Raw genomic sequence first — 27,671 nt, 5'->3', positions numbered from 1 at the left:
TCTCTTTATGTTTTATGACCTTTGAATACAACAGGGGGTTGCAAGACTATACGCATACGTTTTGCGTGTTGAATGGTAAATTGAGTGTCGAGTTTAAAATATCTGAAGTTCATTAATATGTAGGACATACCCTTTTCACCTCAATGTCGGTTTTGGCATCTAATAGTACAGTAATACCGTACCAAAAGTTAGTGCTTTAAATTTAAATTACCCTAGCGCATAACACTTACACACCTCGCACCCCCACCCCCTATCCCGCTACTAATTGTGCAATTGCGAAAAGCTTGAGATAATACATTCATTAAGAAAGCTATTAAATGAATAGAATTTAAAACTTCAACATTAAAAAGCGGCGACTACCATCAAATAATAGAAAAGTCCGATGAATATATAATTATATTCAAGATAAAAGTGTAGCACTTAGAACCTACCCTAGTTCTTGTAAAGTTTGCCTCTCACACCGGATCGTCCAACTGTGGTCCTCGCAAACATTTTGCGCGAAGTCCAAATGGGAACCAAGTCACGGAGATGAATATAATGTTGTGGGACCCAAGGCTGTATTATTGACTACATTTATGTAAGGGGTACTGTATACACTTCGTGCAATGATTCGTACAAGGTCAGCATGCGGAGGATGATTGACTAAAGGTGAGCACAGGTGAGGTATTCTCTTCCAACAGGTGTCAACAATTACCCGCGAGGTCAATCGATTTCAGGGATTACATTGTCTTTATTCTCACAAGGTTCTCGGAGGAGAAAATAAAGGGATAGGTCCTACACATTAATTAACATCACATCACGTCAACTTCAAGGTTTTGGAATTGTTTGAAAGGTGTAGCGCTGTTTTTACATTCAGGTATGGAACGCCGAAATAACGCACATGCAAGTTTCAAATAAAATGTGAATGAATTGAAATAACGCACATTGCAAGCTCACACACTAAATGTCAAAGACGCAGTTGCGATCATTTTTGATAGCGAGAGATCCTAAAAAGATGGTGAAGGTTTAACAACACTGCTTATTAAAATACGACAATATAATAATGGAGCTATATTGGATTTGAACCGGAGACCGTGAGAACTTTGTCGAGTACTTCAAACTAATACAATTATAGCACAAGGTGATAAAACAATTGAACATTACTAGTTCGTCATAATGCATATAACCTAATTAAATTATTGTCTGCGGCTACGACACGCATGCAATACATTCAGAATAGGATCGTAATGATATGAATGAACGATATTACACTGTGTTCTCTCAAGCGTGCAAATCGATTGTTGTATATTGGCCTGGCAACATGACGTCAGAATAGACTCAATATGGTTGGTGGTGGTGGGTAAGTGCGTACTTAAAGTTTTAAAAATGGATAGGCCTTGCTACTAGCAATAACTTGATAGATACGACCAGTTTTTAAATATCAAATGTTTTAAGTTGTTAGAATTTGCTTGATTATTGAAATTGGAGAACATGAATTTAGTCTGGAGGAAGGTGAGATCGTAGGCCTAGCAAGTCTAGGCATGGAGGTATAGGAAACTGTATTGACTGTTGACAAACAAGGAAGGATGTCCGCTGAATGATGATGATCGTTATTTATGGAACGTCAATGTGTATGGCGCGCCATAAGTACCATAATGTACCATTTCTGCCAGATTTAGTATTTTAGCATTCCAATAAATACAAAAAAAATTTTGAATCAAATTTTTGCCTCAATTGAGATTGTAATCCCACAAATTTAATATAGATATTAAAAATGTACACAAAATGTTGTTTTTGTTGAAAACAGAAAACAGTGCAGGAAACAGTGCCATCAAATATGAAATGTTTATGTTTGGATTTTGTTTATTTATCAACACAGTGAGAAGATGCTTGATGAAGGCACTAATGCCGAAATTGGAGTACCGGTTCTGAAACCGTCGGGGCAACAGGGGGCAGTACAACAGACTGAAACGAATTCATCCAAGGTAAGATTTAACCAAAAAAATATTGTATTTATTTGTCTCATCATTCATAATTGATTTGTAAATAATACATTTCTGTTGTTTTAAAGCTGCCGTCCCGACTCTATCGTTATGCAGTTTGGCATGACATGCGAGAAAATGAAATTCAAGGCACGCAGTTGCACAACCCACGTGTGCGGAAAGGTCCCGAGCAAAAAGAACAAGAATTCTACAAGACGGAAGATGAGCATGGGAGAAAACTTTATCATGGAATGAAAGGAATGGCACGGAAAAATTATCAATCACAAACAGAAGACTGGGAAAATGCAGTGGTATGTACAACAGGTTGTTTTTAAAAACCTAAAAAAATGGGATATCCAGGGCAGATGTAGCATGCAAAAAATAATCCAGGGCAGCCGTAGCATGCACAAAATAATCCAGGGCAGCCATAGCATGCATAAAATAATACAGGGCAGCTGTAGCATGCATAAAATAATACAGGGCAGCCGTAGCATTCAAATAGATTCCAGGGCAGATGTAGCATGCATAAAATAATCCAGGGCAGCCGTAGCATGCATAAAATAATCCAGGGCAGCCGTAGCATGCATAAAATAATCCAGGGCAGCCGTAGCATGCATAAAAATATACAGGGCAGCAGCATGCATAAAATAATCCAGGGCAGCTGTAGCATGCAAAAAAAGAATTCAGGGCAGCTTTAGCATGCAAAGAAGAATGGATTATATATCCATTCTCCAAATTTCCTAATCAATTGATATAAAAGTAGGTTGTGTTAATTGTCAGACATTTTGAAATCCTAAAAATATATCTTTACAATAGAAAAAAATATTGTGATGTGACGAGTAAAAGCTATCTCTTTAATGTCACCATGTTGGTCCAATTGTAAGTTCTAAATATAAATTCACTTTCTTTCAGAATGTTAACTTGTCCTTTCAAGATCTGGGACATCCATACCAACTGGAAACATTTAACGGAATTATGAAAAGATTGATAAGAGCCGAAAAGATAACGCTGATCCACAATAGTCTGCAAGATATGCACTCAATAAAATTCCCTGTGTATGTATACCTGACCTTTGACATTGAACTTAAAATTGCCTTGTGATTAGCATTGCCCTGTGTTAGTAAGCCTAGGGGATAATCCTTGTCCACACACATTTATATATTTTACTTTAATTTATATTTTTGAAGACAATTAGCACTTTTGTTTAGCTCTGTCTACACTATCAGACTGTAGTTTGACAAAAAAAGTGTGACGTGCCCAATTATGGTAGTGATATGCTTATATATGGTAGTGATACGACATCATCATGTCCATATATGGGCACACTACATTTTTTTGTCAAATACAGTTTGATAGTGTAGACAGAGTTTAATGCAGTTACTGCAGTAACCAGATTTGATTTACTGCAGTAATGTATGATTTCAGTTTGTTGAAATAGAGGTTTCTAGTTAGTCACTACAGTAAACAGTGTGGATGCTTACCCACAAAAACCTGCTACATAATTGTGTAAACAGGTTAAATAGTAAACAAAAATGCAGTTACTGCAGTAGAATAATTTTAACATGGTCCCTTAGAATACATCTCAATATTAACTCCAAATCAACCTAACTCCTATTTTCACAGTTGCCAAGTGTTGAACCTCAGTGAGAATTACTTTCAAAGTTTCTCCAAATTTCCCAAGTGTCACAAAGTGACGACCCTTCTTGCACCAGACAATTCCGTTGTGACCTTGGATGGCATTGGATCTATCGGAGGAAAAGAACTCAAGAGTCTTGATCTTAGAAGGAATCCATGCACATTTATTGACAATTACAGAAAAAGGTATAACATTTAATAAACATTTATTTGATTTAAATTTTCTGGATTATCCCATAAAAAGAATCGATAAAATGAAGATGTGAAAAAAAAAATGTGATGTGCCCATATATGGACATGCTGATGTCATATCACTACCATATTTAAGCATATCACTACCATATTTGGGCACATCACACTTTTTTTTGTCAAAATAGTTTGATAGTGTAGACAGAACTCAAGGGAACACATTGTGTTTATCATTGCCCTATTCTAACTTAGTATCTTTTTCAATGCTGATTGTGTTCATTTTATTGTTTCAAGGGTTTTTAAGAGCTTACCACATCTTGAAGAATTGGACGGTATACCAAGACTAGCTTCTGACCTGGAAGAGTTCGAAGAACTCGATACGCCCGCTAGAGGATGTATTGTCTCATGATTCAGTGGCGAAAACAAATTTCCCATTGGTAATAAGTATATAACTAACTTGGATTTGACACCTTGCTTCTAATGTGTACATTTTTATTGTAGATAACTGACTTATTTATGGTATAAAAACTAAACTGTGCCGCAGAAACATTTGTTGAAAAAATGTCTGTTTATTTTTAAAATGAATGATTGCAGTATAGAAAACTTTATTTTGTTAAAATGAATCAAATTACATTTAAGATATTTTTATGTATATATTTTAAAAAAAGGTCAGTGCTAAGGATTCTGGTTTAATTGCAGAAGGCGTTTCCTTTTCCTGGTCCTTTTGTAAATAAATGCACCTCCTGATAAAGCGCTGCGTTGTGGCTGTTGTTTGTTTTGTTTCAGTGTTTAATCCAAATTTCATCTGTTTGCATTTAAACAAAGACCCATGTGATGAATAGTACTGTATATAAGACATGGGTGGATCCACAAGGGTAGCGCTAGGGATACAATGATTTTGGCAGCTAAAATAAGATAACTTTTGAGTTGAACTGTTTAATAAAGATATTAGATTAGCTGAATATAAAGTCAATTCTCAAAAAAACAGAAAACAACTTTTTTAATAATGAAAGTTTAATTGGCAATTTAAATATTCTGACACAAAAAGAAAATAATTTAATTTTCAAAACACCATATAGAAAATAAAAAGTGACAAAAGGTAAAGTTCTCATATGATACACCTATAGTTCATACGCTACCAATACAATTAAAATAGTGTTTCAAATTGTCCGTAGAAAAAACATATATGGAATGTTAGAAGTTTTTTATTAATTTTAAAAATACTCTCAAAATAAGTACCATACCATGGTCTAATGGTAGGGCATCTGCATACTAAGCAGAAGGTGTAAGTTTAGGTCGTTCTGTTGTGGACAGTTTAACTTGCTTAGAGGATCTTTAAAATCTTTTCTGCATATTCCATCTCAAAGTTCATAAATTTTTTCCAATACTCATCAAAGTGATTTTTTAACTCATCGGTATCATCTTCTATTTTATTGAGCAAATTTTCCAAAAAATCTTTTCTTTCTTTATAGACTTGATAATCTAAAAAAAAAGAAAATTAGCAATTTTAAGCACAAAATATATAGAGATGTACATGTTTATAGTGGTTTTCACAATTTAGGTTCTAAAAAGTACTTAGGAGGTATAAAGCACTTTAAGCAAGTCCATAGTAAGGGTGCCATTATAAATGTCTTTTTTTTTAGAGGGTTGGGGTGGAGGGTGTCATTTAAGAAGTACACAAACAAATACAGTACATGGTTTTTGCTTTATACATTTTAGTTTGAACCATATTTCCCTAAAAAAAATACAATTTTTTCTGAGAAAATAAAATCAAACATCAGTACCTTCATCATCTTCTCCTAAATCGTCTTCCTCTTCGTCACTAGAATACTGTACTATATTGTCAGTCGTTACTCCTCGAAATGAATACTCGGCCAGACGCCAGTCAACCATTCTTTGTTCATCGATATTTGCCAACAAACTGTTTACGTATGATGATTCAAATTCTGGTTTCTAAGCAACAATAATAACATATTTTAGGAGTATATAAGTTTATAAGTATGTTTTTTAGACACTTTTAAAAAATAAATAATATTTCATAAAATAAAGTTATTATTACTTCAGTAGAACCAATCATATTGAGGGGACACTTTCTGGTGTACCACTGAACTATTAAAGAGACACTGGTATTAGAGGATTGTGTGCCGAAGGTGTCCCCTCAGTAGCGTAACATATTGGGCAATTTACGAATGATTGAAGAAATACAGTTTCTCAAACCTCCTGCCATTTGTTATTTACTTGATTTAGCCCTTTACCAAGTAATTTGTCTCAATCTGTCATTGCTAACTGAATTGTTGTTTTTTACTTATTTGTTATTGGATATATATATGTATATATCACACTTGCACATCAGTATCAGTGGCATAACCTAGGGGGTGAAGGCCCTTGGTTTAGCACTCCTAAGTGGGTATCTAACGCCTGGTAGTTGCATTGTACTGCACATGTGATGGTCCTTAGGTTTACGCTACTGTCATAATATTATCTAATAACAATATTATCACTAATCACGATCTATATCTTACATCATGTTTCTTCAGTATGTTGAGTGCAGCTTGGTGTAACCCTAACTCATGGACTATAGTTTGGGAAAAAATCTTGTTCCTGGCGACGTTTTCATTAACGGACAACTTCACAGCAAATGATAACCTGACAGATTAAAAAAAAGAGTGATATAGCAGGTCAGGGGTCATCAGTTTTAGAAGAGGTTCTGTTTTTCTTGATTTCTGGTTATTTATTTAATTAAGCATTGATTGTCAAGACTGTAGCCAGGGGGATTAGAACGGATCTGGCTTTTTCCTAAAATGCCCTTTCAAATTAGAGATACTAAGCAGTGTAAGTTGACCTAATGGTAAATTTGCCTAACTACAGTAGCCTAGCTCATGACGATTTTTTCCCACTGTTGTGGCAAAATGACCCCCTCTCCCCCACTCAATCTTAGCCACAAGCTTGATTGTACTGTATGTGTATTTTCAAAGGGTTAACAATGCCAATTTGGTTCCTCACCTTGCTCCATTAAATGTAGGACTTGGTGGCCTTGCAGAATGTGGTATAATTCCTTCAAATATTACGGCTCGACCATACTTTGGTAAAACAGCTGCATTGTTATGATAAAAAATTACAATAAAGGTCATGTAAATAAAATAATGCAGCATATGGTTTTATTTCCTTCTATATCATTATCATTACAATAACCTTATGGTTATTAAATATTATATTACCTCAACACTAAAAACATGTTGACTGGCATTCCCCCCTGCCATGGGGACACTTTTATATAAAATGAACAACTGAATGAGTGTCTCCCAATACCAGATACTCTCCCAATACCAGAGACTCTCCCAAACCAAACTTTCTTGAGGTCCAAATGGTCCTAAATTCTTTTTTACCATTAGAAACATATTCTAAATACTGCAGACTTTCCAGAAAACCAGATATATTAGGCCAGCCCAAAGGACAAAAAATATATACAGTATGGTAGTGATATGCCTAAATATGGTAGGTAGTGATGACATCATCATGTCTATATATGGGCACATCACATTTTTTTGTCACATAAAGTGTAGCTTTAGTGTTCTACTGTAGTGTAAAGCAATAATAAATAAAGTTATTTTATAAAACTTACTGCTGATCAAATCTGAGTCATCATATTTCGTTTCGAAAAATGCAGTTTCACCATAGTAATCTGGGGACCAATCAGAATTCAGATACAATAGGAAGGTCCACTCTTCTTCATCGTCCTCGCAATCCTCGTGGATGCGAGTACTGTCAGCGTTGCGTATCATGTTGCAAGAAATATCGTACGGAAACCAATCATCCTTGCCTGGAAAACATAACACATTTTTGCAAGTTTGTTACCCTGGCAAACATAGCAGCACTATAGGCTTAGAGTAGTTTATTTCGACATCACATGGTACAGTAACATTACCTGATGAAAATGAAGCCACCTGTTTTACGATGGGCCACAAACGGGTGCTCACAAATTCATCCACAGAAAACCCTGCGATCCAAACCACGTTATCACTCTCAAAATCAAAACTATCGTCATAGTAATAACTACCTAAATAAAACAATATGACAGACAGTTAAATAAACATTACTACACAGATTTTACACATAAACTGGATTTGTTTTCATTGTTTTAATATGTATTAAGGCTATTCACTATAACTTGCTGTAACAAAAGAATTTACCATAGTTTAACACATGATGTTTTATCTTTTCAAGATCTTCACTCAAAAAAAGATCATCAAATACCAATATTTGCTTTCCACTGGATGACTGGTGTTTCTGGAAAAAAAACCAAACAAGTGTGAATTAAAAATTATACAGATTAAAGGCATAAATACCTGGTTAAACCAATACAACACAAAACACAACTCAATACTTCCCAACTTATCCTATGAAATAATGGAACAGTCCAAAATCAAACTTTTAAAAACATGCTGCCCATCTTTATTAAAGTACACCTTTCAGCATTTTAAACTAAATATATTATTATTAATTCTAAAATAACTTCTGTACCGTTACAAAATGATTTCCAATATCTATTTTTGAATCACTCTTGGGCATATTTTGAAACAGTTCTTTTGTATTAATTTCCTTGGCTTCAGCCTCTGCCTCAAAACGTTCTTGCATTTCTTCTACCCTCGTATTGTTGGTGCTGAACCTGGCCACTAAGAACACTTGTCCTGCTCTGAAGTTGACACTAGGAGGCCTAGACAAGAAACCTGTGAATAAGAGGGATTGTTCTGTCATTGAATTTAAACTGTCTCTAAACTCTCTAAAAAAATCTTGAATATTTATGAAGGAATGTACCCACCTATTGAGCTGTCAAATATTAACAAGCGGCCATGTTTAGGCTTGATGCTTGCTAGTGGCATGTCTTCTCCTTTCTCGTAGAATATTGCATCTCCATAGTCGTTCTTTCTCCATATTTCATTCATGTATAAAACAGCAGTGAACTCATTTCCAGCAATTTCACTACCAAAAACAACTTTAATAGGGTCTTGCCTAGAAAAAGAAAAATTAGAGAATAATTAGAATTATATTAATTGAGATAAGCAACTATGATGACATTTGGTTGATGCTTGTGAGGAGGAGGAAAAGGAGGAGGAAGAGGAAGAAGAGGATGAGGAGGAAGAAAAAGAGGGGGAGGTAAAGATCATAATTTAGTGGTTCAGACTTCAACCATCTTCTGCAGACTGAATATCAGGACTCCTACCGTCTCACAATGTTGAGCTCAATTTCAGACAATTTGATTGTCGTGCTCTCACTGACTGATGCAGCGACTTGATGTAGTCTTCTTCCAAACTGTGTACTTGACATCATGCTTGGGTTTAATGACGCTACCCATGGTGGAAGACCGTGTTCATTGGAAGTCCTGTATCTGCTTGGATGATAAATAATAATGATCATAATTAGGATTAAAAGAGTTGTGGTTACAAACTCGATAGATTTTGGTTTTACAAGCAGTGAAATTAGACTTAGAGGCACAACCCAGACCTATTTCCTGAGTTGTAGCCTCAGTTCTTGTACTAAAAGACACCATAGCAAAAACTAAGCTGTTTTTATCAAGAATTAATCTAAAAAGATGAAAGCTTTCCTCTGTGATAAGCAATTATTTTATTTACCGCCATTTAGCAGCAACTTGATGGTAGCTATCCAAGATTAACAAACTTGTTAAATTGAAAATATTATCAAAAACATAAAGTCCAGCTGTACTGGAATTGTTATTCTTTGTTTTATAAACTCTGGACGGTTTGGGAAGAGGAAACATTTGAAATCCTGGAAGGTATCTGTTCGAGCTTTCAGTGTTCAATTTGGTGCATTCATGATTTTTCGCGTCACAAGCTTCTGATGATTCCGGATGTCCGTCAATGGAAAGTAGGCGACTGAAGAAAATAAAGCACCACAGAATGTTTATCATCATTTTGTCACTTTTTACTTCACGTCCTAAAAAAAGAATGAATGACAAAATAATATATCACTATTATTTATTAATGAAAATCAAAATCTACAGCAACATGCAACAAAAAAGTAACTGCCATGCGATATATATAGCCTATATATTTTGAAATATTAATCATTATTAAAGGACAAACACAATCAGTCTTCTCTTTCAGAATATTGAATTAGTACTATATCTGTATTTAGGGTTCTAGGACACCTACCCCCTAGACAGTTACCCCCCGGATGTTTACCACCCGGACAACTACCCCCTTAGGACAACTACCCCCTTAGGACAACTACCCCCCGGACAACTACTCCCCGGACAACTACCCCCTTAGGACAACTACCCTCTTAGGATAACAACCCCCCGGACAACTACTCCCCGGACAACTACCCCCTTAGGACAACTACCCCCTTAGGATAACTACCCCCCGGTCAACTACCTATTATACACTATTGCAGAGTCAGGTTGTTCCTAGGGGGTAATTGTCCGGGGGGTAGTTGTCCAGGGGGTAGTTGTCCTAAGGGGTTGTTGTCCTAAGGGGGTAGTTGTCCGGGGGGTATTTGTCCGGGGGGTAGTTGTCCTAAAGGGGTAGTTGTCCTAAGGGGGTAGTTGTCCAGGTGGTGGTTGTCCGGGGGGTAGTTTTCTGGGGGGTAAATGTCCAGGGGGTGAATATCCGGATACGGTATTTAGATCTGCCGTTGCGTTGGGGGGTAGGCGAGATAAAATCAACTGGTCTAGAGAGTCTAGGCCTATACGTATAAGTTAACATCATCCTCCTGTTGTTGTGGAGAACTGATGAGTGTTTGTTATATTAAACAACTCCCTGGTTATACCTACCTTTTCAATCACAAACAGTCCAATATAGAGTATAATAACACATATAGTACTACCACTATAATACTTAATAGCCCCAGTTTGTCTACACCTCCTTACCTTAAATAATAGCTATGTAGGCCTAGAGTTAACAATGAAATATTACGCATTATTTTGAGTTATCTTTGGTACAATATGTTTTTATTATTGATAAACATTTTCAGCGATTACTGTAGTTTCCGGGATGATCTATCTGACACCATCATTTTTTTCTGCTTTATTACGTTCTGCATGAATGACTTTAATGTTTTTGCCTTTGGTGTTTTTATTTTGTGTTGGGTTCCCACAAATATAGAGGGAGTTTGACCGTTCCCGTCGAGACAGAGCCATATATTTTGAATAAAATATTGTGCAAACAATATAATATGACACAACAGTGTTAACATTACACACGATATTAACGATTTAATGTATTTTGGCATGGAATACAAAATTCCACTTCTTCAACGTGCAATACCTATTTTTGTTATTAAAATGTATGCAAATGAGCAACATGCGGAAGTAAATGGTGACCTTTAACTTTTTCAGGTACGCCTTTTAAATACCGTGTACTTTTTGTGCTGTATCATTGGGTTGCTGCTGCATGAGGAAACTGATTGAAAGGGGTTTCTGCACCATTACCACAAATACCAATTTCGTATTACCTTAGAATTCCAACGAAACTCAACTATCATAATGGCAGAGTAAGTTTCTAGCTTTTTATATCATTTAGTTTGTGTAAGAAATAGTTAGTTTAGAGTATATAAGCTAAGCCTATCTAGGCTAACCGGTATTCCATTTGTTAACAGCCAGCCCAGGAGGCAGGCAGGGGATTTTCAGGGCCGGCGGGAGGAGGGGGAACAGGTTTACGGGAGTGGGCTGGAACTATTAAAGATAGGCCTACTACATGCCAGCCTAGTACACTTTAGTTAGGAAGGGTTGCCGCGTATTCATGTCACACAAGGAGAATTTGATCTAGGCTAGGGCCATGTGTACTGTTGAAGTATTCAGAAGAATATCAAGATTCAATCAATATCAATAATATATATTTGAATATGTTAACAATAATCAAGTACAAAATAGTGTAATTATTTAATGTGAATTTAAATTTTTGTGGTACCCAAATGCCTTTCAAGTTTCTCTATGTCTATCACATTCCCCATCTTTAAATCTTTCAGAAAAACAGATTGTAACGTACCTCATAATTACAAAACTAATTTTTCCATTTTTTATATTATTTATAAGAAATCCAAACAAGAAACAACGAACTAGGCCTATTCTGTTTGCGTCTTTCCCTTTACCTTTTATATTCAAAAAGCTTTTCAGCCAGGAAGCAATTATAGTGCAACAATACAGGTACAATACAATGATATAAGAATCGGCCATTGTATCCATAATCTGGCATCAGATTTGTTGTGAATGACTCTGCACTTGTATACACCAGGATATTGAGCTACAGTTACTACTGATAACACCTAGCAGATTTAAATTGTTTTTTATTGAATAAATACTGTATAGTCAATAGCCTGTGAGAGGGGAGGTGGGATGGTTGGTTGTTAGCCTGGGTACAAAACTTTGCAAAAAATGAGTGGATGGGGTATACTGTACAGGTATACCCGGGTCATATACAGTACGGTAATAATTATGTTTCATTTTCAATGTCTGGAATCCCTATAAATTTGTTATTCCAAACGTAAAATAGTCACTGCTGTGAAGAAATTTAGAATTAAAACTTTTTATGAAACTACAATATATTAAATTTAAGGTCTCGCAATACTTTCACCCATTCATTTTTACTAGTCATACCACTACAAGGAAATGGTTTTTATTTTAATTCACTTCCTTCTACAAGTGCCAGAACAAACCCTATACCGATTTATATATATTTTTTTTTAAATATTTGTTTATCTACTATATAATTTTGCTTGTTGAAAGAAAAATCGAAAAATGTATTATTTATAAAATAATGAATACACAAACTTTTACATACAATGAACCCTATTCATTGCTCTGATCATATACGGTACATAATAACAATTGTGCAACAAAATAAGGTATGCACTATTACTTAGTAAGCCTACACACACAACTCTGTCTGGAGAAAACAGTTTATACATTTTGTTTTTCCAAACCACTGTCTAATAAAATAGCATAACATATTTAATTGAGTTGGGATATCCTACGCACCAATGCTTAACATAATTATTACCTACAGTATACACAGTAGTACTGTATGCTACTATTATTATTGCTAATGTCATGAATCCAGCATAGATTTTTAAATGGCTTTTGGATTGGCAATTGACAATTGATTAACAACGTTAATGGATTCAGCTGTATGGTGTTGGACTCAGTGAATTTAGTTTCATCATAGAGAAAAAGAAAATGGTAAAATCTTGTTTCAGCCACTCTAAAGCTCTGTCTACACTATCAAATTAGTTTGACTAATAAAAAGTGTGATGTGCCCAAATATGGTAGTGATATGGTTAAATATGGTAGTGATATGATGTCATGATTTCCATATAATAGGCACATCATATTTTGTTGTCACATAAAGTTTGATAGTGTAGACAGAGCTTTACCATTCCTGCAGTAACGTAAATTAAGATGATGTGTGATTGATCTTTTTACCTAATCACAATTGGCTTAAAAAAAACTATTTATACAGTTACCAAAAAATAAACTCTTATTATTATAAATTACTGTAGAAAGTCTATTGATTGTGTATTGTATAGATTCTTGTGGTTTTTCCTACATTGTAATAGTAATAACCTAATAATACTGCAAACTTTTATCTTAAATAATCAGTTTATTGTGAATTTAAATTCTTCTGGAATGTTGATCAAATATTTGATAAAAAGAAATGTTTGCTGACTTTTTTTTACCTACCTATATGACCTAACTTTATTTTTTTTATTACATTTAAAAAATATTTATTTTAAAACCCTTCATTTTATACTCTCTACAGTGTTAATCATATCATTTATTTTAAAACCCTTCATTTTATACTCTCTACAGTGTTAATCATATCATTTATTTTAAAAGCCTTCATTTTATACTCTCTACAGTGTTAATCATATCATTTATTTTTCTTTCAGAGCTGATATTGCTCTAATTGGTTTGGCCGTCATGGTAAGAATTTTGTTATTATATTATTTTCATATTTCATAGTATTTTTAAGCTCTGTCAACACTATCAAACTTTATGTGACAAAAAAATGTGATGTGCCCATATATGGACATGATGATGTCACATCACTACCATATTTGGGCATATCACTACCATATTTGGACATATCACTACCAAATTTGGACATATCATTACCTTATTTGGGCCCATCACATTATTACTGTAGTTTTCTTTTGTATTTGCAGGGTCAGAATCTTATTCTAAACATGAACGACCATGGCTTTGTGGTAAGAATCAGTCTCATTTGCCTTTTTACCTTTAATAGAGATGTCTCCTGAATAGGGGTTGACTGTAGTGCTAAAACATATTTGATTGCCCCTGGTTTGTTTCACAAACTCTAATTAGGAGTGTCCCCTGAATAGAGGTGTCCCCTGAATAGAGGTGTCCCCTGAATAGAGGTGTCCCAAAGAATAGTTCTACTCTGTATTTATAAAAATCTTTTCTGCCCTAATAATTTAAAATGTATAAAAGAAAAAGACTAATAGAATGACTTTATTTCTAGGTATGTGCATACAACCGTACGGTTGAGAAGGTTGATAAGTTCCTTGCAAACGAAGCAAAAGGCACTAAAATCATTGGTGCACGCTCACTGGATGAGATGGTGAAGAAATTGAAGAAGCCACGACGTGTAATGATGCTGGTCAAGGCCGGGTCAGCAGTGGATGCCTTTATTGACCAACTGGTGAGCTGCTTCAATTTTCTTGACCTTACAGCTTAAGTCAAAGTTAAGAACTAACAAACGTTGATAAAATATAGATGTAATATACATCAAATATGATCTTATTTTCTAGGTACCATTACTTGAGAAGGGTGACATCATCATTGATGGTGGTAATTCTGAATACACAGACTCAAGGGTGAGTAGAAATGTTGATTTTTGGGGATAGTATGTGTTTTCAAAGAAAAATCGAGGTCCCTTACTTAAAGTAACAGTAGGACTCTCCTACAGTTTATAATGTAATAGTACTTTACCATGTATAACCTTATTAGTATAACCTGTAGTACAAGATACTTGTTTTCTCGTTTAAAGCGACGTCATAAAAGCCTAAAAGAAAAAGGCCTGTTGTTTGTTGGTAGTGGAGTGAGTGGCGGTGAGGATGGTGCCCGCTACGGACCTTCCCTGATGCCTGGTGGAGAGCCAGAAGCTTGGTAATCTTATTATTTTTATTTGAATTAGTAGTTGGTAGGGAAAGTAGTGGATGTGTAGGGTCAGTAGTAGTCTGTAGGGCAAGTAGTATTGGCTGTGTAGGGCAAGTAGTATTGGTTGTGTAGGGCAAGTAGTATTGGTTGTGTAGGGCAAGTAGTATTGGTTGTGTAGGGCAAGTAGTATTGGTTGTGTAGGGCAAGTAGTATTGGTTGTGTAGGGCAAGTAGTATTGGTTGTGTAGGGCAAGTAGTAGTCTGTAGGGCAAGTAGTATTGGTTGTGTAGGGCAAGTAGTAGGGTGTAGGGCAAGTAGTAGTGGTTGTGTAGGGCAAGTAGTAGTGGTTGTGTAGGGAAAGTAGTAGTCTGTAGGGCAAGTAGTAGTGGTTGTGTAGGGCAAGTTGTAGGGCGTAGTCTGTAGGGAAAGTACAGTAGTAGTTAAAATACAGTAGTAGTTAAAATGGAATACTTTACTGATGTTGTTTTTTATTTATTCCACAGGCCTCATATCAAAGACATCTTTCAAGGTATTGCAGCAAAGGTCGGCAGTGAACCGTGCTGTGATTGGGTAAGCAAGACTACGGGTCAGGTCAAATAAACGACCATAACATACACTCATACTGTACACATATTTTTTATCTTTTATACAATCCAAGAATGAGATAAATTAAATATATTCAAATATATTATTAAAGGGTTTTGTAATTAACTAATTTTATCTATTTTTAAGTCTAAATACAATTAGTGCAATGACATAGATTTTTAAATTGTTTGAATTTGTTTAGGTTGGGGAAGATGGTGCCGGACATTTTGTAAAGATGGTCCATAACGGAATTGAGTATGGAGACATGCAGCTTATTTGCGAAGCTTACAGTTTGATGAAGGACGCCCTCGGTATGAGTCCTGGAGAAATGAGCGAGGTCAGATACACAATCACATTTTTATCCCATATGGTTGGACAATTTAGTTGTAGCCTCCTTCACTTCACCTCCCATAATGCATCATATTAATGTAGTTGTATGCAAATCAAATAGACACATGCATTTTTGAATATCATCTACTTGCAGGTGTTCACAGAATGGAACAAAGGAGAATTAGATTCATTCCTTATTGAAATAACAAAAGACATTCTGGCCTACAAAGATGTAGATGGCGAATACTTGGTGGAAAAAATCAAGGACGCAGCTGGACAGGTAAATCATTTACTGAGCCCCTCTACGCTTGATAATTAATGCAAACAAGAAAACTGTTTTACCATGTTACATATTATAACATGTAATGTCATAGCAAACATGATTTGTTATAGTTTTATCTGCCTTTTATTTATCTAAAGCTCTGTTTACACCATTAAACAAAAAAATGTGATGTGCCCATATATGGACATGATGATGTCATATCACTACCATATTTGGGCACATCACACTAGTTTGATAGTGTAGACAGAGCTTTACAAATCCACCTCCTCCTTCCCCTTCTTTCAATCTGTACTTTACAATCTATTTGATTTTTTAAAATTTTGTTATTCAGAAAGGAACTGGTAAATGGACTGCTATTTCTGCATTGGAGTATGGTATGCCTGTAACCCTTATCGGTACGTAGAAAAAGTACAGAGTCTTCTGTTTTACTTTCTTCAGAAAGGACTGTTCTGCAGAATATGTGTTACAGCATTTTTTTGTTGTTATTCCTTTGCAGGTGAAGCTGTATTTGCTCGTTGTTTGTCTTCCCTCAAGGATGAAAGAGTAACGGCAAGCACGCAACTGTCGGGCCCAGAAGTTACTAAATATGATGGCGACAAAAAGGCGTTTATTGAGGACATTAGACAGGTACATATGATGCATTGTTTTTTCCCCCTAGAAATTAATACATTCTGCAAAACAACTCTCCCAAAACACTCAGAAACTTTTAATCACTTTCTTTAATTTCTAGGCTTTGTATGCCTCAAAGATTGTATCATATGCCCAAGGCTTTATGCTGATGCGAGAGGCTGCAAAAGAGTTCAACTGGACTCTTAACTATGGTGGCATTGCCCTCATGTGGCGTGGAGGCTGCATCATCAGAAGGTATGTTACTTTAAAATTGTTATTTTTTCTGCCTTTGTGATCATTTTTTTTGCCCCAATATAGATGTTTGATTATCATGTTATTTAGTTTCAAGAAGTATTTTAGGTGTTATAAATATTTTTGTTTTTTCAAAGTCGTTTTCTTGGAAACATCAAAGAAGCATTTGAGAAGAATGCCTCTTTGCGAAACCTTCTGCTTGACGATTTCTTCAAGACAGAGATTCTGAAATGCCAGAAGGCTTGGCGTAAAGTAGTGTCTCAGGCCGTGCTCCTTGGCATCCCAACACCAGCATTCAGCACTGCTCTGGCATTCTTTGATGGCTACAGGTCAGCTAGGCTTCCTGCCAATCTTATACAGGTAAGCACTTGCTCAATCTACTTTTGGTCTACACTGGTCATCAAATTTTATGTGATAAAAAAAGTGATGTGCCCATATATGAACATGATGATGTCATATCACTACCATATTTGAGTATATCACTACCATTGGGCACATCACACTTTTTTTGTCAAACTACTTTTTTTTCGCAGGCTCAGCGAGATTATTTTGGTGCACACACCTATGAGCTTTTAGCCAGCCCTGGCAAGTTTGTACACACCAACTGGACCGGTCATGGTGGAAATGTCTCCTCAAGCACCTACAATGCATAAATGGTCAAAGGTCATCATTACCAAGTGACCTAAAGAGGTTAAAGTTCACCACCAATGTCTATATGAAGTTGTAAACCCACCGTTTTCACATAAAAAAACATACATTTTTTAAAGTGAGGTGAAAGTTGAACATGCTATTGGTCTTTCTATAATAATGAAATGAAATGAAGAATTAATTAAATAGGGGTTTTTTGTAATTAGAACTTTTATATATATACAGCATTTTTAGTAATAATAGAAATTGTAATTTAGCTAATGAAGAATTTGAATGGTGTAATGTTGGGGTGTTTTTTTTTTATAGGTAAATGAAATAGAAATATTTAATTTAAAAAGACCATGTGACTTAATGTATTCCAAAACCTTTATCCATCTTTAATAATTCCATGTATTACAAATAAATATTGAACACATAGGCTATGTGTATCATAGTGTCTTCCTGTTCCAAGACCTGTGATGATGAGGCACTGGGCAGATAATAGAATCACATTTTAAAAGTATTATTGCTTTTATGGTTTTGGTTTTCTGGTTATCACCAGTCGATAAATACATTGTTTACCATTCCATTAATTTTTTGAAATATTATAACTAGATATTATATATCAAAGAATATATTTAGTAAAAGTAAATAATTTTATATCGCATTTTTTAAAGAATGAAATAGCAGCATTATATGTTGGTTAAACGTTTGTAGGGTATTCTCTGTTTTGGGTAAATGATATGAAAGGATTAACGACTCTGAAATTAAAAAAAACAAACAAAAAAGTGTTTTGTGTCCGTAATGCGAGTTTGGTTAGAGTACTGTGAGAGCGATCAATAACGCGGTGTGTATCATCAAGGCGATGACACTGAGCTCGCCTTGCCAAGATGGGAACTCGTAACAAGTCTTTTGATCTTATGTCTGGCTGCGACTACTACCAAACAGTACTGTACTGTGTATGTATTTTCCGCGACGCACGGTGTCTATTAAGCGGCGTGGAACTGATCGTGTCGCAGCCACAGATAAACCATTTAATCTCCAGAGCTCAGCATCCTGTTGTTAGATTGCCTTGGTATCATTCAGCAAGTAATACACACATTGTGAACAAATAAGAGCGGGCAGATTGTTCGTACTTTATTTTTGAAAAAAGAAGTACGAGAGTAGTTTTTTTTCTCCTCGATATTTTGTAGTGTTCCTCCACTTTTATTCTTTTATGTTTTTTTCGTTTTCAAATATGACGTAATGACATATCATGTAACGTTTCAAAAATGAAAATGATGCAACAACACTAATACAACGCACAAGATAAAGGGTCCGGTCACATGATGAGAAATTAATATTTATTGTTGGAATAAAAATAATCATTTACATACATAACAATGTCAATATACTTGTACACAAAACAAAACAATTTGTAAATCGACGAAAAACAAGTTATTTTAAAAAATGGCCGTCGTTTTATTTCTACTACTGAAAACATAAATTAACTGTTTTTTTGTTTTGTTTTTTTGTTAATAGAATTTAGTTGATCAAAACGCTTATCGAGATTAGTGTTTCTGTTGTGAAAGATATAGACCTCCTGTATTATGTATAAATGATTATTCACGCCAGTTTAATGCTGGTAGATTCAACACTATAGTCTATACGATTCATATAACCAACATTTTAGCGTACGTTACTTACTAAAAAGTGAATGTTATTATAGCATAGACCGTAATCAGTAAACACCAATCCCCCACCCTCCTCAACAACAACCCCCAGCCCCACCCACCTTCCGGCAACCACCATTTTTTTAGGTTGAATCAACATAATAATTATTACAAATCATATCTAATACACACAGTATTAATCTAGAACATCACTATCAATATTCATTGAACTTTAGAATTTATTCAATTGCTGTTAGATAAACGTTATCCGTCACTCGATACCGTAAAGAGTAGCCGATATGATACTGTATGTCGGTAGTATACCATTTTGGCGTATATGAAAACAGTACTACTGTATAGGCTTAGTGTGTTACTTTGGTGGTGTTCACGTTCATTTTGTACATATTTCGTTTGGCTACCAAATCGTTCCAGGATATGCTTTGATACGGTAACGTAACATTATGGAGTCGAACCACGGCGTCAGTGTTGCCAGTGAGTCAGGCCAGGTACCACTGCTTGGTAACAAACATCCAGATAAACTTTACGGAGCTACAGATTTCGGCAATAAGCCTGTTGATATTCAACCACATTATTCAGGAGCAACTGACTATGATTATGAGAATGAGGCTGACAGCGTAAGGACTGAAGGGGACCGTGTTCTTCTATGTGGATCTTGTCTCACTTGCTGCCTTTGTTGTTTACAGTGTTTCATGTGTTGTTTTAATTGTGTTGAAATTTTAAAGTAGACCTCAAAATGCCTCATATCGAGATCAGACATTTAAAGAGATGAGATGAATATAGCAGCACAAAATGCCTCATATCAGGATCAGACATTAAAAGAGATGAGATGAATATAGCAGCACAAAATGCCTCATATCGGGATCAGACATTAAAAGAGATGAGATGAATATAGCAGCACAAAATGCCTCATATCGGGATCAGACATTAATTAAAAGAGATGAGATGAGTTATGGCAACACTAACTGCCGCATATCGAGATTGCGCACACATAGATGAGATTTCGAGTTATGGCAACACACTGAGATACGCCATTGACGCATCCCAGTGGTCAACATTGGTCCGTGTGGTCATCATCAGTTTCCAAAGTGGTTTACAAAGATGTGACAGTATCTTATCCAGCATAAATCTCTCGAGTTCGATTTTGTTTGCATTTCTTAAAAACTAATGTTATGATTTTAACTGTGGACGTCGATTTTACTGAAACTCTGCTACATTTCTAACTTTTCATTTAGCTTTTTTATCCTATATTTGTACGGTATATTTTCTACTAATCTGTCTAAGAACAGATAAATTGTAAATTTTATCTCAGTATAGCAAACAAGTGTATGTGTTTTGTAGGGTATGGTTACGAAAGCCAATGATGGACCAATAATACGTTTAATAGCACGTGTTATTTGTTGTAAATAATTGAAAGCAAAATTACGCTAAAAAGGAGGAAGATGTCGCTTCAACTCCATGGGGTCATGCATTCTCAAGTTCAAATGAAAGATTGTATGTAATATATTATTAGTCTATATATGTAATAAATCTTGAAATTAGCCAATTTTCACTGATTTTATTTATTTAATGTGCCATTATATACAAATTTTACCGGCGGTAATCACCGCTGGTAAAAAACAGAACGTCGTGCCTCTATCCACAAGAAACATCTTATTTTCGTAATCATAATAATGACTTATGTAGACAAATTGAATAATAATTCTTGTATTCGTTTGTAGCCAACTATTAATTATTGTTGTTTTAACAACATTCATTCTAATTCTAATTCAAATAATAGAATAGAAATAAAAGTAGAATTACATTTAAAATGCTTTACTATTAGTATTAATACTACAGCACAACAAACAAAAACAATAACATTGTTAGTTAGATTAACAAATTAAAGAAACATCTATTATAAAAGTAATTTATGATACCCTTAATAGCCTACCGGTAACTACAATCCATAAAGCGTGGTTCCCACTAGCGACGCAACGCAAGGACGTAACGCAACGCAAGTGAATTGACCAATCACAAGCGATGGCTTATTCGCTTGTGATTGCTAACTGTCTATAACTTCGCTTGTCATTGGTTAAAACGCTTGCGTTGCGTTTACGTCCTTGCGTTACGTTCTAGTGGGAACCAAGCTTAAAGTCGCTGTCGACTACTGTAAATGTGATCTTAAAGTTTGTGCTGTGATCCCTGAGCACATTGTTGTTATTATTTACGGAAAATGATTTTAAAAGAAAAAATCCTACCATGTGATATTCGTTTAACTTAGTCTAAACCTGGGACAGAATGTAGATTCTTAATACAGCATCACATGTGTTTCACATGTATCGCCTGTTACATGATACTGACACCTTACTGATACTGGGAAAATAATCGTATGTAGAGATACAGCACTGAGTCGCGTTCAATTCTGATTTCCTTGCCTCCACCTTTGCTTGAAATAATTGATAACGTGGGACAATGCCATAGCGACAACTAAACCTTACCACTGGATCTTTTCTGCTTTTCGAGGTGTGGGAGATCTTCTTAAACCATTTTCATTAAAATAATTTGGAGTTTATTTTTCTAGATTAAGCTGTGTTTCCATGTCCATAAATATACACTGTAGTTGATATAACTAGAATAGTTTAATATTAGGTGTAGATTTTAGTTATGCTTCTTCAAACTGAGTTTGATAGCAACTTATTTTTAAAAGATAAATATTAAAATGCGTTTATTACGGTTTACAATAAATTTGCCCTGTCTGTATTTTCTACCAGTCGATGTTTCGATTTTTGTTTTTGAGATCAAGTGTTATACGTAGGAAACGCAATGTGTGCCACAATATTTATCTTTTTTTAAATGTATCATTTAATACAATCTATAACCTAGACTGGGTTTACAAGGAAGCGTGTGCAGATTTACTACGGACTATTTTTGTAAGTGGATTTTAATTTACTGCTGAAACATACGTAGTGTCCTCAGACATTTGTTGTGTATAAGTTGGTTTTTCAGAAACATTGTAGGTCTTTGCCCTGCCAGGCAAACTTGGACGCCTACAACAACTAGGTACGCATGCGCAACAAGTATGCCACCAGCTCTTCAGCTTCCTGCTGCTCTCTTTCCTGCGCAGAACGAATAAAATAAATATCGCTAGGCCCTGTAGAGGATTGAGTATGCAGAAGAGGACAGACATGACGTACCGAGAACCCCCGAAGGAAAGGAATCCGAAGATCCATGTCAAGCCTAGCAGAGTCGATATAGCAATGGCGTTGGTTAGTCTTGTTTTCACTCCGTCCTTCTTTTCTTGCGTTTTACTTTTAGATATGGTTGGTAATGTGACGTAGAGTCGGTATATGATTAGCACAAACATGACAGTATTGCAGAACACTACAATACTGGTTGGTACAATGACACCGTACGTTATCACATTCACTTCGTAGATATAGCAACTGAAATGAAAATAACAATTTGTAACTCACATCTTTACGGATCTACCTAGCTACTACCTATTTTTAGGCCTAAAGCCTGGTGGTCTAAACTGGCAAACTCCGAGTTTGTCAAGAAAAGTTTTCCAAAGTTTGTTGCTATAAGTTGTAGACCAGTTGACAAACTTCGGCAAACTGCAGAAAACAAGTTGCAGAAGTATACGCTAGCAAAATATGGAAAATTGACAAAGTTTGCACAAATTTGGTAAAGTTTACTAGAGATAGACAAGGCTTTAATAGTCTAGTCTACACTAGCAATCATTACTTCATGTCTACTAGTTTCTGGGTCGGAGGCTATCCATCGATCACATGGCTAGAAATACTCAGAAAATTGTTTTCTCCAGTTTGTCCCAGTTGGTTTGTCAAAATTTTGAAAATAGTTTACCAAATTCGGAGTTTGCTCGAGTTATAGACTATGCCGGCTTTATTTTGATAGTTTTAACAGTATAGAATATGTAATTAATATTTTATAAAATGGGCATACGTACAAATATGGATTTGCATACAAATCCGGATCAACTGATACTAATACAATGACGGGTATTAGCGGCAACCCTAAAAAAAATAAAAAATGTTAATTAGATATAATAATAAGTCATAATAGTTCGGATACAAGCAGAATATTATTCTTATGAAGACAGCTTGATGATCAAACTCTCGCAAAAAAAGCAGCATAGACCGTTGCTAATTATTGAAAGCTTTAAGGTCTAAATATGTTTAGTTTTTATGATAATTAGAAGCTAAATGTACAAACCCCAAGCAAACGAAGAAGCAATTTTAAAGAAATACACTCCAGGAGAACTAAACACGTTGATAAACAGAAAATACATATTAGCCGCCTCAACAGCCGTCCATGCTATCGATGTCAAAACGAAATAATGGAGTAGAGCAGCAACGGTGATACAACCAGCACTCAACGGCTGGAGCGTATCAACACCACAGACGAATACAACGTACAAGAACAGGAGAGAGAAAGATAAACTTAGAAGGATCTTCTGCGGGTCGCTTTTCTTGGTGCTCCTGTCGAAGAAAAAAAAATTTCGTGTTGATTTATTGATTTCACATTGTGCGTCTTTCGACGCACTCTAGGCGCGCCTAAGTTTAAATATGCAACTGTCGAGTTGTTATGGTAGGTCTAATTGTGTTTCGGTGTCTGAAAAATTTCAGTTCAGTTGTCACAATTCGTTTCATCTGGTGATCCAGTCTTTAAATTTCAATAGAAAAAATGTTTAACTTACTTCAGTGACAGTGTAACAGCTATGGTTATAGTAAGACATATTATTGAAACAGTGCATCCTAAGTATGTCACAATTGTTAAGAATTTATCAAATCCAGTTGGCGGTGAATCTAAAATCTGAAAGTCAAATCAATCAATCACGTTAAAGGAAATTAGTTGATCATGATAGTACGCCTAACGAAACAAACATTCAAGCAGCTAATCTAACGGAGTTGTTTCGGTACTCTTCGACCTCTTATTTAATTACACAGACTCTTCGATGTTCTTACAGTAACAGCATTTGTTTGTAGGCAAATATCAAAGCACTTTCACTTATTAATTGAATTAGAACACAAGTCTACATCTATACGTCCACTCTAGGCTAGATATTAATGCTGCAGTTGAGGAGGGATGCGTTTTTACTCACCTCTCCATTTGGACGCGACACCAAGACAGCAAAGCTGGTTAAGTGCGTGCACTTACACGTTATACCATTCAGGTCAGCTTCTCCTTCGCAACCTAGCGACGACCAATCGCCAAATTCGTTTAGAGTCTCATCCCAATAAACGCACGTAAAGTTCAGAGAGTTGGAATACTGAAATAAAATCAATAGATAAAAAAAAATGGAGTTGACCCATTTTTTTACTGTTGCTGTTAGAAAGTATTGAAAACTTCTATTATATAAGGGGAAATGGCTCTCTCGTGGGAATTAAGTACTAAGCCGGTAACGTCACAACGTAAGGACAGTTATGTGCATAATTACGCATTCGCAAAGAATTAACTTACTTAAATTAACATTTTAACGTTTCCATCTACAAAACTTCTTTGAAAATGTTTAGGTGTTTTTCGTACATCATAAATAAACCAACTTACCCCATTAAACTGTATAGCGACAGGTTCTTCAAAATTATTTGGAAGAATACCGTCGTAAACTGTGGCGGAAATGACGACATCTGATAAGTTTTCCTTACTGGATATTTTAGCCGGGAACAAGACATTGTTATAATAAGCAGCGAAGCTAATGTTTACTGCAAGTTCTGTAAAACCAAGAGTATAACATTAAACATATAAAAGATATGCCTAGTTATGTTTGGCTACTTAATCTGTGGTGTCTTTCATGGAAAAAGAAGAAGTATTAAACTTAATATCCAGAGTTGTGGACTTTCAAAGATTCAATGATTCATACCTCCAGCGTTAATCAAACTTTTTGGCAGACTGATTGACGTTTCAAGACGTTCAGAATCTTCTGATTTTCTATCAAAGTAGCTTCCAATAGTTTTTCCTCCTTTTTCTCCACTAACACCAAACGTAATGCCTTGTTCCAGTGTCACTGTCTTTAAGCTTATCGTCTGAACGCCAAGAGTTCCTTCATTCTGTGTGAAATTATATCCAGCAGAAGCCGACGTATTCAACTGGACTTCAAGAGAACCCAGAATAGACGCTGACGTCTCTGGTGAAATTTCAGAGTTGCTGTCATTAGCCTGAATAAGGTTGTCAACAGTTCCAACGACCGCTTCCGTTACCTTAAAGAAATTAGATTAATATTAGTAGAAGCCTAACATATTATGCGACTCCACATTATAGGTTAAATTCAGCGAGGGTTAGTAAGCATGCGTAGCATTCTGATGCGTTCTATTGCTTCGTAGTCAAGCAGAGCAATCAAGTGACGTACCTCTACCTCAGGAGATTCAACATGGACAATATCTTCCAATAAATTCGACACTTCCACAATATCTTCTGAAGTCAAGTCGTCCGATTCAGCAGTGATGGTCTCCAGGCCAGTCGCTACCTGGTTAACATTTTCATTGGTCACGTTCTACAGAAATTCAAAATAAATATTTAGTTTATACGTATTATTAGTAGTTAAGAAAAATGTATTCGAGCTGAATTCTGAGAGTATTTTCAAAGCTCCAAAAGTTATGATTAAACAGATGCTAGAGGCCGAATCAAATGTAAATTACCTTTGCTGTAAGATTGGCAATCTCTCCGTGGGATTTGCTCACTATAAGAGATACAAAATAAATATATTATACCTACTAATGTATTTAATATAATTTCATGTATCACTATATCAAAGATCAGTTTTGTTATAAGAAGAAGAAGAAGAACATGGAGGAGCCAGGCTGAAGTAAGATTAGATTTGACTCGAGGACGGTTTTGGACCATGGGAGAAAGGACACAACGCCAGAATGACGAAGGTTCCTTGAGGTCTATGAAAATGAGGGAATGGTAGGCCTACGCATATTACCTGCAATGTAGACATTGAATTCGCAGGATGCAGACAATCCATATTTGTCCGTTGCTGAGCACGTGATCTTGGCAGTTGTATCGCGATTATATGTAGTTTTTCCAGGTTGATCTGAACACGTGACTACGGGTTCTGGTGTAGAGAGGTCTGGTTGTGTTGCGGTCGGGCTATCCCACACTGGGGGATTCACATAGGATGTGTAATTTTCTGGACATTTCATGAGTGGTTCTGTGAAAATATTATTTCAGATAAATTATAAAATATTACATTTACTGTTTAGACTAGCCTACACTGGCACCTTTTTGTTTGCAAAAAATCGAACAAACTGCGAGTTCGTCAAAAACAGTTTCCCACTGTTTTGCTAGTGTACCAGTTGACAAACTTCAGCAAACTGCAGAAACCAAACTCGAGCAAAACTGTTTGTTTGTCAAAAAATGCTTTTCAAAGTTGATAAACTGATCAAATCTACACTAGCAACACAGTTTGAGCAAACTCTGAGCTTGAAAACAATTTCGACAAAGTTTGATATTTCTGATAAAAACAACACAATATGCTTATTTTATCCTAATCTTCTTCAATATTCTATAATCGACTGTTTATTGTTTTTGTAAGGTTTTATTGAAATATCTAATAATTATGCCTACAAACCTATCATTGGTCGAAAAAGCCAGACTCCCGAATCACCCACGTTGCTTTCACTGGTTAGCGCATTTGTGGTAGGAAATTCAATTTCGATAGTTCTTCCATTAGCTGTATAACGAAATCCTTTCTGAAATACAAATTTGTCAAATTCATTGTATCGATCAATAAGTCAATCGATTCCTTGATCAGTGAATCAGGTAGCAGTCAGTTAGTAAACATTGTGCTACAGTGTAGTCAACTGTTTCACAACATGATGATTGGTTTGAATTCGATCCAACTCGGCCTCAAGTCAACTCGACCTCACGTCATCTCGGTCAAAAACTAATAGGTAAACTCGGCCTCTAATGACTTGTGACCAACTTGACTTGAGGCTGTCTTAAAGGTGGGGCTGACTTGTCTTTGGCGAGAAACATTGTGCTACAGTGTAGTCAACTGTTTCACAACATGATGATTGGTTTGAATTCGATCCAACTCGGCCTCAAGTCAACTCGACCTCACGTCATCTCGGTCAAAAACTAATAGGTAAACTCGGCCTCTAATGACTTGTGACCAACTTGACTTGAGGCTGTCTTAAAGGTGGGGCTGACTTGTCTTTGGCCGAGATGATTGTTTCGTAATCGTGTACAACTGTGTGAGAGTTTTTTTTTCATATTTCAATGTACCCAAGTAACAGCGTAGATTATTGTTCAAATTCACATTTTACGGAATAGGTGGTTCGTTGAAAACTAAGCAGGCTTACATACCTGTACTCCACTCGGCATACTTCCAATACGAAAATATCGAAAACTAGTGAACGATTCGCTTCCGTCAGTAACTAGGGTGCATGATAA

The 27,671-nt window shown here is 35.7% G+C and overlaps 4 protein-coding genes across 4 annotated transcripts; 2 read left to right on the top strand and 2 right to left on the bottom strand.

Moving 5' to 3' along the window:
• Positions 1-1,307: 1,307 nt before the first annotated feature.
• LOC144834789 (uncharacterized) lies at positions 1,308-4,791 on the top strand. Its single transcript, XM_078689730.1, has 6 exons — positions 1,308-1,339; positions 1,859-1,964; positions 2,051-2,272; positions 2,874-3,016; positions 3,585-3,782; positions 4,080-4,791. Exons 1-6 carry the CDS (start codon positions 1,323-1,325, stop codon positions 4,192-4,194), a joined length of 801 nt encoding a protein of 266 aa, XP_078545856.1. The 5' UTR covers positions 1,308-1,322; the 3' UTR covers positions 4,195-4,791.
• A 37-nt stretch (positions 4,792-4,828) lies between these two features.
• LOC144834787 (uncharacterized) lies at positions 4,829-10,899 on the bottom strand. The gene is made up of 12 exons (XM_078689728.1): positions 10,672-10,899; positions 9,416-9,737; positions 9,007-9,171; positions 8,605-8,795; positions 8,307-8,512; positions 7,976-8,072; positions 7,711-7,842; positions 7,408-7,605; positions 6,789-6,879; positions 6,308-6,431; positions 5,570-5,738; positions 4,829-5,267 (listed from the first exon to the last, which is right to left on the bottom strand). Exons 2-12 carry the CDS (start codon positions 9,712-9,714, stop codon positions 5,110-5,112), a joined length of 1,830 nt encoding a protein of 609 aa, XP_078545854.1. The 5' UTR covers positions 9,715-9,737; positions 10,672-10,899; the 3' UTR covers positions 4,829-5,109.
• A 255-nt stretch (positions 10,900-11,154) lies between these two features.
• LOC144834788 (6-phosphogluconate dehydrogenase, decarboxylating-like) lies at positions 11,155-17,949 on the top strand. Its single transcript, XM_078689729.1, has 14 exons — positions 11,155-11,294; positions 13,689-13,722; positions 13,965-14,006; positions 14,282-14,461; positions 14,571-14,636; positions 14,810-14,928; positions 15,422-15,488; positions 15,706-15,840; positions 15,988-16,113; positions 16,448-16,511; positions 16,613-16,743; positions 16,847-16,980; positions 17,115-17,337; positions 17,511-17,949. Exons 1-14 carry the CDS (start codon positions 11,287-11,289, stop codon positions 17,628-17,630), a joined length of 1,449 nt encoding a protein of 482 aa, XP_078545855.1. The 5' UTR covers positions 11,155-11,286; the 3' UTR covers positions 17,631-17,949.
• Positions 17,950-21,208: 3,259 nt separating this feature from the next.
• LOC144836278 (adhesion G-protein coupled receptor G6-like) lies at positions 21,209-27,671 on the bottom strand. The gene is made up of 12 exons (XM_078691534.1): positions 27,585-27,671; positions 26,848-26,968; positions 26,200-26,427; positions 25,913-25,953; positions 25,624-25,767; positions 25,138-25,474; positions 24,825-24,988; positions 24,379-24,546; positions 23,974-24,089; positions 23,490-23,755; positions 23,224-23,290; positions 21,209-22,699 (listed from the first exon to the last, which is right to left on the bottom strand). The coding sequence occupies exons 1-12, from the start codon at positions 27,600-27,602 to the stop codon at positions 22,198-22,200; spliced, it is 2,172 nt and encodes a 723-aa protein (XP_078547660.1). The 5' UTR covers positions 27,603-27,671; the 3' UTR covers positions 21,209-22,197.

This window comes from Antedon bifida, chromosome 2, assembly GCF_963402885.1.
Source record: "Antedon bifida chromosome 2, ecAntBifi1.1, whole genome shotgun sequence".
NCBI lineage: Eukaryota > Metazoa > Echinodermata > Crinoidea > Comatulida > Antedonidae > Antedon > Antedon bifida.
Note: the sequence above shows the minus strand (reverse complement) of the source record. Positions and strands in the feature narration are given on the sequence as shown.

Excerpts from the sequence above, each read along its gene's own strand:
- LOC144834789 (XM_078689730.1), top strand. Across the intron at positions 2,273-2,873 it reads AAGACTGGGAAAATGCAGTG|AATGTTAACTTGTCCTTTCA; the intron begins GTATGTACAACA and ends ACTTTCTTTCAG. Across the intron at positions 3,783-4,079 it reads ATTGACAATTACAGAAAAAG|GGTTTTTAAGAGCTTACCAC; the intron begins GTATAACATTTA and ends TATTGTTTCAAG.
- LOC144834787 (XM_078689728.1), bottom strand. The coding sequence starts at position 9,714 with ATGATGATAAACATTCTGTGGTGCTTTATTTTCTTCAGTCGCCTACTT. Across the intron at positions 7,606-7,710 it reads GGTGGCTTCATTTTCATCAG|GCAAGGATGATTGGTTTCCG; the intron begins GTAATGTTACTG and ends TATGTTTTCCAG. Across the intron at positions 5,739-6,307 it reads ACATACTGAAGAAACATGAT|AAACCAGAATTTGAATCATC; the intron begins GTAAGATATAGA and ends ATTGTTGCTTAG.
- LOC144834788 (XM_078689729.1), top strand. Across the intron at positions 14,462-14,570 it reads ATGCCTTTATTGACCAACTG|GTACCATTACTTGAGAAGGG; the intron begins GTGAGCTGCTTC and ends CTTATTTTCTAG. Across the intron at positions 16,512-16,612 it reads TATGCCTGTAACCCTTATCG|GTGAAGCTGTATTTGCTCGT; the intron begins GTACGTAGAAAA and ends ATTCCTTTGCAG.
- LOC144836278 (XM_078691534.1), bottom strand. Across the intron at positions 25,954-26,199 it reads ATTCAATGTCTACATTGCAG|TGAGCAAATCCCACGGAGAG; the intron begins GTAATATGCGTA and ends TATCTCTTATAG. Across the intron at positions 22,700-23,223 it reads TTGTATGCAAATCCATATTT|TTGCTATATCTACGAAGTGA; the intron begins GTACGTATGCCC and ends TTTTCATTTCAG.